This window comes from Melospiza melodia, chromosome 7 (genome assembly GCF_035770615.1).
Source record: "Melospiza melodia melodia isolate bMelMel2 chromosome 7, bMelMel2.pri, whole genome shotgun sequence".
Lineage (NCBI taxonomy): Eukaryota > Metazoa > Chordata > Aves > Passeriformes > Passerellidae > Melospiza > Melospiza melodia.
Window position 1 is genome coordinate 4,040,421 of NC_086200.1, and position 10,867 is coordinate 4,051,287.

General features: G+C 56.2%; 1 protein-coding gene across 1 annotated transcript; it reads left to right on the forward strand.

The window, feature by feature from the left end:
- Positions 1-7,403: 7,403 nt before the first annotated feature.
- LOC134420864 (serine/threonine-protein kinase pim-1-like) lies at positions 7,404-7,769 on the forward strand (the record flags this gene model as incomplete). The annotated part of the gene is made up of 1 exon (XM_063161275.1): positions 7,404-7,769. A coding segment is annotated over exon 1 (366 nt), but the record flags the coding sequence as incomplete, so codon positions are not given.
- Between the last annotated feature and the right edge of the window lie 3,098 nt (positions 7,770-10,867).

A 10,867-nucleotide genomic window follows, 5' to 3' on the forward strand; every position in this document is an offset into this window, starting at 1 on the left:
ATATTTTTAATCGTATATATTTTATTTTGATGATGAAAAAAAAAAAATAAATAAACCAAGAGGAGAATGTCAGACCAGGACATGCCAGCCTAGAGATTATGGGAGTGCAGCTCACTCAATGTGCCAGTGTCTCACCACATCCTTTCCTCATTGGGCCTCTCCTCTTCCTCTTTGGCCATCTTTTCTTTGTGTCATTTGTGCTGCTGTTTTCAACTTGTCATTGTAACAGGGCCACACATTGACACGTTTGGGGGACAATGGATCCAAAAGATCCTGTCTAGTCAAAGGTTTTCTACCCAGGTGTGTTCTGTGCTCACCAAAGGCCTGAGCAAAGAAACCAAGAGAAGTGTGCCCAAATCCCAAAGCTTTGCTCCTTTGCAATCTCCCACAGATCTGGCTCACAGGTGTCTTCAATCACAATTCCATAGGTAAGAAGAGGTCATGGATTTCACTGGGAAAAGATGCACTGCTTTGGCAAAATCACCTGTATGTATATTTACCAGTGACAGCACTCCAGCTGTGTTGTTTGCCCCTTGTTTGCAGAAGGATGAGCACAATGGGAGGCCAATAACAAGTGACAAGGGTTCCTCAAATCTGCACTGCAGCCTGGGTGCCATTCAGCCCAGAGCTAGGGGATCATTTGTTCCCATGGAGCAGTGCTTGCCAGTGGAATGAATTCCTGCACAGCTGGAAGAAGCAATTCTGGATTCAGCTCCAGCTCTTGGTGGGCTGCATGATCATTGACAATGCTGCCCTTCCAGAAATTATTCTGCAGTTTCCTTTCATAGTCATTTGAAGCTTTGAAACTTCACATTTCAATTTGCTTTGCCTTAGGGAAAAACACTTCTGGGCCCGGTGCAAACTGTAACCTTTTCACAGCAAAGTCCTCGTGGTTGCCAGCTTCTGATGTTACACAATGTCACCTGGCTGCCTGTGTTTGCTTAGCTCTGGGTCTAGTCCCGGCCTAGTAAAGCCCAGGCAGGGTGGCACATTGCAGGGAAAATTGGTTCGTGAGCTTATGGGGTTGCCATCAGCAGCAGAGTGAATGTGCCCTTTGGGGATTCCTCTGGAGACAAAATTAGGGACCTACCCCATGCCACAATATTCTCTTAGATCTTTCTAAAATATCCTAGAAAAGGCTGTGAAACTTCACATCTCCTTGCACACCCACTGTTTGGAGAGGGGCGTTTTTGTCCCTCCTCAAAGTCATTGCTCTTGCAAATCAGAAGCATGAACATCCACCAACAGGAATGATGCATGGTCCTGCTGCTGCTGCTGCAGAGCTCTGGGAAGGTCAGACCTGGGTGTTACCAATATGAACACTTAGTTAGCATTTCATACTCCTTCAAGCTGTCCAGATCTCAGGGCTTTTTGTTTCAAAGCAGCCACTGCACCATCTCTAGGGATAAACAGGAAATGGGAAACAGCCACTGCCAGCCTTGCAAGGGTGTAGGGGAAAACCTGAGGTGTCTGCATCAAAAGATGAATGGGAAGAGTGTAATTGCTAAAGCAAATGCTCTGTTAGGACAGCAGGAGCAGTTCTTTACTGCATGCTTGCATGAAGATCATTTGGAATCTCCTTTTTGTATCTCATGCAGAAAAGGAGCTCTTAATAATACCACGCCACTTAAACCAGATTGGGATGCAGCTCTGTAGTGGTTCACAATGAAGCAGACGGCCTGCTGTGCTGCTGCCAGCCCTGCTGAGCCTGCGAGGGACCAGAGTGCATCCCATGCCTGTTTTACCTCCAAGCAGAGCTTGGTTTTCCTCATTAGTGTGGAGTAAATACAAGAGTAATAAAATGGACAATTAGACTGGCCACTTTGGAGGATATGCTCATGCTTTCACACATCAGTCCTGCACCTCATGCTCCCAAGCCTTGTTACTCATCATGAAGTATTTGAACAAAAAAACCTCTGCTCTCATGTTACATCTGAATAAAATTGCACAAGATCATCAAGAATTCTGCTGTCAGGAACAAGACAAGAGCCTTCTGACACTCACTTGCAGCTGTCCTGGATTGCTGCAGCCCTTTGTGAAAAGCTGCTGCAGACAAAGTGTTTGGAGTTGGTTTGGGCCTGTATGAAAGATCTGTGGAGCGGTGTGCAGGGCTCTCCTGGCAGGAAACTGTTTGTCCGAGCCCAGGGACACGGTGCCGGCAGGAGCGGAGCGGCCCCGCTCCCAGCCCGAGAGTCTGTGGGCTGAGCCACGCCGGGAAGAAAAGGCAGCGAGGGGCTCCAGCCCAGCTGCTTCACTGCCCTGCCCGCCCCATGGAGCTCTGCCGCGGGAGAAAGCCGACGCCGGACGAGCCCCCGAGCTTCCATCAGCTGCTGGAACTGCTCCGTGACAGCTCCTGTTCTTCCGAGAGAGACCCCAGCGCCTTCTTGTAACGCGTGTCATGGGGGGATTCTGTTTGTTAATAAACTGTTGGGGGTTTTCCACTTTCATCATCAGTAATAATTTCCTATTGCTGGAAAGGGGTTGTTGGAACCCTTTAGAGGAGATGACTTATTGCACAATATCCTGTTTGAAGTTGTCTCAAACTGTGTGAGACAGATGGCTTCACACAGGAGCATCCCCAAGGCTGCTGAGGGGAAGGCACAGAGGAGGACAAACCCAGTATTTCTGAGGGAAACTCCTTGACACCAAACCAACCTGAGCTGTCAAACAGCAGACCTGATGTTTCGAGACATGGGCCAAAGGGGAAACCTTTCAGTGTGTTTGGTCCAGGCTGGGCTATACTCGAGGCAAAGGTGTGTCAGTGTGTTGGATAATACTCTTTTCTTGACCTAGAGATGGGGCAACTGAGAGGTGTTTTAAAAACTTTTATTCAATTTTCAGTCTTATGAGAAGGGTGAGACAATACAGATGTTATAATTCACGCCGTCACAATCAGAAGCCAACTATTTCCTAATTATAATACATTATAATTAGGTTTTTTGGTCTATCGGCCTTTTGCCATGCCACGTTGTGAATGCCTTAAAGCCAGTTATTAAAACTGCCCCTCGTGGGTCCCACTACAATGCATCTTTCATAGCTCTGTTTTTCCAAAATCTTATTTGCAAGGCCATCTTTTGCAACTTTTTTCCAGCTCCATTTCTCTCTCAACAATATCTGTCCTATTCCATGGCATTTTTAAGTTAGCATTTCTTGTCTCAAGGTTTATATACAGATTCATACTCTCTGGGCATTCTACTAGGCCCTAAAAGCTTTCTAGATATCCATTTCCCACATCAGTGCACTTGGCTCCTTCTCTCCTCATTGTACCTGGCAAGCACAGGAGCCCAGAGCTCCTGCAGAACCCATCACAGCACTCAGTGGGAGCAAACTTGTGTCCAGTCCCCACCTGGAGCTGCGGTGCCCAGCATTCCACCACACTGCAATGAGGAACTGTTCCTGCCCTTTCAGAAGGAGCTAAGGAGGTTTGGCCTTCAGACCAATTGTCTGCAGGCTCCTGCAGTGCCTGGTGCTGCTCCCTTGCCAGAGGCACCCCAGGCCAGGGGGGCACATCTGGGCTGCTGTGTCTGCCTCTGGGGGTCCCTGTTCTGGTCAGTGAGGAGGAGCTGCAGAGGCTCTGCAGGACTGACAGGATGGGCTTTGGGGCTGGCAGGAGAAGCTGAGGGACCTGGGCTGCTGGAGCTTCTGAAGAGGAGGCCCAGGGCTCCTGCAACTGCTCCAAGGGCGGCTTCAGAGAATCCCAGAATCAGCAAGGGCGGAACAGGCCATGGAGATCATCAAGTCCAACCTGTGTCCTGACAACGCCTTGCCTCCCCTGAGCCTCCTCGCCTCCAGGATAAACAACCCCAGCTCTCTCAGCCGCTCCCCACAGCTCTTGTGCTCCAGACCCTTCCCCAGCCTTGTTGCCCTTCTCTGGACACACTCCAGCTCCTCCATGTCCTTCCTGAATTGGGGGCACCAGAACTGCAAACAGCACTCGAGGTGCTGCCCAAGCAGCGCTGAGCACAGGAGAAGAATCCCTGCCCTGCTCCTGCTGGCCACACCATTCCTGAGCCAGGCCAGGAGCCATTGGCCTGCTTGCCCACCCGGGCACACTGCTGCCTCATGTCCAGCCTGCTGTCCATCAGTTCCTGCAGGTCCCTTTCTGCCTGGCTGCTCTCCAGCCCCTCTGGCACCTTGTTGAGGGAGGCGGGCAGGGAGGGAACGGGTCCAGATCCAGTCCTTCCTGAAATGTGGTGTTTGCTGGCACTGCCAGTTCCCAGATTTTGATATTTCCCTATTCTGGCACAGCCCAAGTGTAGCCACTTGCTGGCAAAGAAAGTCAAAACCAAGCAAGGATCTGGTACCTACAGCAACCCTATCTTGGATTTGCTGACACCCCCAGTACCCAGATCGGGAATGTTTCAGATGCCTGCACAGCCTAACTCCAGCAATTTGCTGGCAGAGAAAATAAGCATCTGGCAATTTCTCAGTGCCGGCACATTCCACACCAAGATCTGGCAGTGCCCACATCTGGCAATTTCCCTCTTCTGGCACCACCCATATCCAGAATTTGCAGGCAAAGAAAGCTAAAACCTGGCAATTTCCCCTTGCCAGCACCGCCCAATCTGGAGTTTGCTGGCAGCAGGATCCCAAGAAAGATGGAAGGAAAGAAGGAAAGAAAAGAGGAAGGCAACCAGACCCAGTCCTTCCTGGAGCCTGGAGCCTGAAATGGGCTGTTTGCTGGCACTGCCAGTGCCCAGATCTGGAAATTTCCCTATTCTGGCACAGCCCAAGTGCAGCAATTTGCTGGCACAGAAACCCAAAACCTGTGGCAGCTTCCTGCTACTGGGTCTGGCACCGCCCCCACATCTTGTGTTTCCTGCACCAGAACCCAGATTTGGAGATTTCTCAGTGCCAGCAGAGCCCAAATCTGGCAGATTTCTGTCGTTGGCAATGACACCACCCAGATCTGGTGTTGGCTGGCAGTGCCAGCGCCCAGATCTGAAAACTTCCTGGTGCCGGCACTGCCCAAGTCCGGGGATTTGCTGGCACAGAAAGCCAAAATTTGGAAATCTGCAGGTTCTGGCACCAGCATCATCCAGCTCTGGTGTTTGCTGGGACTGCCAGGGCCCAGATTTGGAAATTTCCTGATGCCTTCACAGCCCAGGTCTAGCAATTTGGTTTTAGCTAGCTTAGGAAGAGAAGTTCCTTGGACTGTGGCTTTCCTTTTTCTTGGAACTGTTTAAACCTGCTCTGGACTGAAAACCCAGAAAAACACAGGCAGCAGCTCACACCTGTGGTCCACCAAGCTCTGGGACGCTGCATTCCAGCACCAGAGGGACTTAAAAGAGACTGAGTGAGCCAACTACAACCCACAAAAAGGACTTTCTGAATTTGCCATCTCTTCACCACTGTCAGAGGTTTGATTTAATATTATTCATTTTTCATGTTTGTGAATACTTTACTTGTTAAATAAACTGGGGTTTTTTTCACTTTTCTTGAGGGAAGTCTTTTCCTGAACTAGTAGGGGGAGGGGCCGCTTGAACTTTCTTTCTAGATGAACCCCTTTTGGAGATTTCCTCCCAAAATTTGCCCTAAGCCAGCACAAACAGTTACAATGAAAATTTCACCAGTGGCATCATTTCCTGGTGGCAAATCTTGTGACAGAAAATTGACCCTATTCTCCATGACAGATTCTTGGGAAGAGCAGACAGGAGAAGATTCCTGGAAAATTGAAACAGCTTTCCAGAAGTGAAATGAAAATGAAAGAAACAATCCAAGATGCTTTCCTCTATTTATTTCTATGTTCCCCTTTTCCATGTTGCACTACTTTTCCATCCCAGTAATTCCAGATGCACTGCACCTCTAAGATCGGTGACTTAGTGATTTTTAGACACTAAAATACCGTGAGCTACACAGTTTTCCTTCCCCTGTTTTTACAGGAAAGCAACACTGGAGGTGTCAGTGCAGTGCTGGGCTCAGGTAGGAATCCTACCCCAAGGGAAGGTGTCCCGACAGTGTTTGACGCTCAGCAAGGACAATGCACAGCAGCAAGCCAGGGCATCGCTGTGCCAGTGTGCAGGAGCCAGGGCTCTGCATCTGGGCTCAGCGCTGCAAAGTTCCCGTGTTTGGGCAGACGGAGGGGCTGTCCCCGGGGCGCGCGGGACTCGAACGTGGGGCTCGTGGGGCGAGCGGGGAACGGACACGGGGACGAACGGCCCCGGTGCTTCAGTTGCAGCGGCGGCAGCAGCGGCAGCAGCAGCAGCAGCAGCAGCGGCGACAGCAGCAAAAGCAGATAGACTAGAAAAATCGTTCTTTCTCTTTCTCTCGCTCTTTCTCTTTCTCTCCCTTTCCCGCTGTCGGGCACCCTTCTCTCGGGGTCCCTTGCCCGGCGTCCCTCTCCTCTCCCCGCCTCCCTCTCCCCTGCCGGGCTGGGCCATGCCCCCGGCCCGCCCCCGGCCCCGGGCGGGGCTGTCCCGTGCCCGGCCCCGGCCGTCCCGCCGCGGTCTCGCCTCCGCCCGGCTCTGGCTGTACTGGCGGTGGCGCTGCTGGGCGGGCATCAGTGCCTGGGGCGGGGGCGGCATTGCCGCCTTTTGCCTCCGCCTGGCCCGAGCCCGGCCCCAGACCCGACGCAGGGTCCGGTCCCGACCCCGACCCCGACCCCGGCCCCGGACCTGCCCCCGACCCCGGCCCCGGCCCCGGCCCCGGCCCCGGCCCCAGCCCCGGCCCCGGCCCCAGCCCCGGCCCCGACCCCGGCCCCGGCCCCGGCTCCTCCCGGGGCCCGCGGAGGACACACGCGGCGCGGCCGCTCCCGCCGCCTCCGCTGCGGCTTCCCCGGCCCGAGCTCCGCCGCTCGGCAGCGCGGCCGCCGGCCCCGAGCCTCCCGTGCCGCGTTCCCGGGAGCGAACGCCTGGGCATGGCCGGCCCGGGGCGGGTGAGCGGCGCTCGGGGGTCGTTGCTGGCCCCGGGCCGAGCGCTGACAGCCGCGTCCCGCCCGCAGGGACGGCGCAGGAGGCCCTGCAGGAGCGGTACCGGCTGGGATCGCTGCTGGGGCGCGGCGGCTTCGGCAGAGTCTTCGCGGCCACGCGGCTCTCGGACGGCGCCCCGGTGAGCGGCGCGGCCGGCGGCGGGCGCAGGAGGAGGGGATGGAGGAGGAGGAGGGCGGAGGGCGGAGGATGGGGCTCGCAGTGCGGGCGGCGAGCTCACCCCGCTGCTGCCCTTGGCTTGCAGGTGGCCATCAAAAGGGTGCCACGGAACCGCGTCCGGCACTGGGGCGAGCTGGTGAGTGAGCGGGGCCAGCAGCCGGGGCTGCCGGCCGGGGATGAGCCGGGGCCCGGCGCGGTGGGAGCCGCCAGGACGCCCCGAGGGAGAGCGGGCGTGGGGCCAGCGCAGGGCGCAGAGCATCCCGGGCTGGCTGAGGGCTTCCCCAGGCCTGGCACGGCATCGGCTCCACTGATGGCATCATGCTCCTCCCGCAGCCCGACGGCGCCAGCGCACCCTTGGAGGTCGTGCTGCTGGCCAAGGTGTCCACTGGCTTCCCCGGTGTGGTCCAGCTGCTGGAGTGGCTCGAGCTCCCCAACTGCATCGTGATGGTGCTGGAGCGGCCAGAGCAGTGTCAGGACCTGCATCGTTTCATTCGGGCACGGCGGTTCCTGCCCGAGGAGGTGACGCGGGAGCTGTTCCGCCAGGTGCTGGAGGCCGTGCGGCGCTGCACCAGCTGCGGGGTCCTGCACAGGGACATCAAGCCAGAGAACATCCTGGTTGACCTGGACACCGGGCAGGCCAAACTGATTGACTTTGGCTGTGGCACCTACCTGCAGGACACAGTCTACACTCACTTTGCAGGTGAGCCTACACAGGGCTGTGCTCCCGGTGCTAACATCTCATGGCCCAACATCTCCCAGCCCAAGCTGGCTGTGGCAGCGGGAGTTCTCCCTTTTGCTGCCAGTCAGGGCACTGAGTCTTCAGCTGAGTTGCTTTAGAGCGGGGCTGGGTGGGCAGCCATCTTCCAGCCCTGCTGGCAGCCTTTGCCAGCCACTCTGCCCAGTGCAGCCAGCCCAACCAAAACCCCCGTGGGTGGGGGTAGCAGTGAGGGGGGCTGGAATCTGTGCCCCAGCCACTTTGGTGTGCAGACGAGAGGAAGGGCTTGGACTGCTCCACTCGCGCTGTTTGCCTTGGCTTCATAATATTTTGGGGGCAATGCAGGCAGGGAGGATAAGGGTGGGTTTTTTCCCCAGCATGGAGTGGGTTTTTCCTTTGCATGTCATGGTCGGGCCTATCAAGGGCTCCCCTCTTCCAGCACCAGAGGCTTCTTTTCCAACCCTAACTTTGTGCACAAGTCCCAGGTGCTGGCGAGAGGGCAGTGGTCACCCTGTGTGCAGGCGCAGGGATGCTGGGGCCAGGCTCTGGGAGCAGCAGCATCCCCCTGATGAACTCCATCTGTATTCCATAGGAACACTGTCGTACAGCCCCCCAGAATGGAATGACTTTGGCTGGTACCACGGTGAGCCAGCTACCATCTGGTCCCTGGGCATCCTGCTGCACCAGATGGTCTGCGGGGAGCACCCTTTCAGGAGGGGCCAGAACCTCAGCTGGGGCCAGCTCCCGCTGCCACAACGGCTCTCTCAAGGTGGATCCTCTTCTCTGGGCACGGGGGGAATGCCAGTGCTGGGAGACAGCAGCGGGGTCGTGGGCATCCCGCTCTGGCAGCTGCTGAGGAGGTGGCACATGTCCTGCTCTCCTCCAAAACAGGGAATTGATGGGAAAGTTTAGGCCCAGCTCTGAGCACATCCTGCATGGCCTGGGCATGGGAATAGTGAGGCAAAGCAGACAGGAGCCTTCTCTGTCTGACCATCAGTTTCTGCTTTCTCTCCCCAGAGTGCAAAGATCTGATCAGGTGGTGTTTATCCGTGAACTCCTTGGACAGACCCGCACTGGAAGACCTGTTCTGTCATCCTTGGGTGTGGGATATTCCTCTGCCATAGAAGAAGGGAGAGAGCCACAGGCACACTTTGATCCAGAGCCCTGGTAAGTTCCTGCTCTACATATGCCTTGGCAGTCAGAAGCAAAGGAACCCAGAGCTTTTTGTGCTGCCTGTGTCACTGCACCGGGGTCATGGGATGGGAACACACAGCCCTTGTGCTGGAGCTGAGCTGCTCTGCCCAGCACTGGTGGCCGCCATCCCAGCTGGTTTTGCTTGTCCTGGTTCCCTGACAGCTGGGGCCCTGGGCAGAGCCCTGAGAGCCTGGTCTGACCCCAGGGAAGGAGAAGGAGCCCCTGGAGAAGCTGTACCAGGTGGGGATGCTGCTGCTGCTGCTGCTGCTGCTGGAGACAGCGAGGGTGACATCAGGGATGACAAGCTCTTCCTCAACCTGGCCACAGGAGGCTGAAGGTGATGCACTTTGATTCTGGGACCTTCTTCAAAGCCAAACTCCACAGGGAATTTGCAGATGAGTCCCCACCCAGGGAAATTCTGTCAGATTTGGGCATTGCCCAGCATCGCGGGGACCCAAAGGCTCCCCCTTTGCTGGGGCAGATGCAGCTCATTCTTCAGTGGCTGCCCAGCTGCTTTTGGCAGGGCTGGGAGGATGGGCTGGGGTGGGTACGAAATGGGAGTGGGCTCCTGGCTCTGCCAACAGCCCCCAGCACCCACCGTGCCCCGGGCTGGGGCTGGGGCAGCCAGCCCAACACAAACAAAGCCCCATGGTGGGAGCAGAGGTGGGGCTCCAGAACCTGTGCACAGCTGCTTTGCTGTGCAGGCAAGGAAGGGCTGGGCTGCTCCACTGCCCTTGTTTGCTTCGGGGTCACCGTGATTTTGGGGGGCAGTGCAGGGAGGAAGAGAGAAAGTGTGGGCTTCCCTCACCAGTGGGTGGGTTTTTCCTTGGCATGCAGGGGTTGGGCCTTCCTCAAGGCCCTGACAGAGATAAGAGTTTTTAGCATTTTTCTTGTTTTCCCTTTTTGTCTCTAAACTCTTTTCAATAATGTGTTGTTTGTTATTCCAGAGGAAGCGTTCCAGGTGGTCCAGTGTGGATGGGGAAGTGCTTGGGAGCAGCTGTGGCGTGGATGGGCCGTGCCCTTGGAGAAGGCTGAGGCCATGGTTTGGGAGCAGCTTTTCTTGCAGCCGTGGGTGGTGTGAGGTGGGTCCCTGTGTGCTTGGCAGGGTGGGATCAGAGCTTTTGGGAGCTGGCAGCGAGCACAGGAGCATCCTGCTCTGGGCAGCTGCTGAGGGCTGGATGTGCCATGGCTGGCTGCAAGCTGGGCACATGTCCTGCCCTCCTGCTCTGTGCCAAAGGCAGCAGGGATGGGCAGCTCTGGGCACAGCTCTGGGCACAGCCAGCATGGCCTGGGCACCGCAGGCCTTGGCACAAGGGCACAGGAGCCCTCAGCTGACGGGCGGTTTCTGCTTTCTCTCCTTGCAGCCGGGCTCTGCGGGTGCTGAGGCTGCTCTGGGCTCTGCCAGGGCTCTGCTGGGCTCAGCCCTGGGCCCAGCTGGGCTGGCTCTGCCCTCACATTGCTCTGACAGCTTTGCATCAGACGAGCCCATTGCGAGCACAGCGCCTGAGCTTTCTGCTTTGGCCGGTGAGTGAGACTCTGCTGCAGGCCCAGAGATTGCAGCTGGGGACACGCATCCAACTGGCAAGGACCCAAACTCTCCACAGTCCGGGCTGAACGCCTGGATCTACACAGGGTGTTTTGTCTGTCCCATTCTTCCTTCTTGATTGGCTGGAATTGTGCAATTGCACTTTGTTCCTCCTCTGGCAGTGCCACGAGTGCACCAAAGCTGGCGAGTGGGCCGTGCTCCTGAGGCAGTGCAGTCTGGAGCTAATGGATGGAGAATTGCCCTTCTGCACTTCCAAACCTGAGCAAAAAGCTGTCAGTAGGACTTTGTGACTCTAAGAAATCCCTGACAGTTTCAAAGGGAATGTGC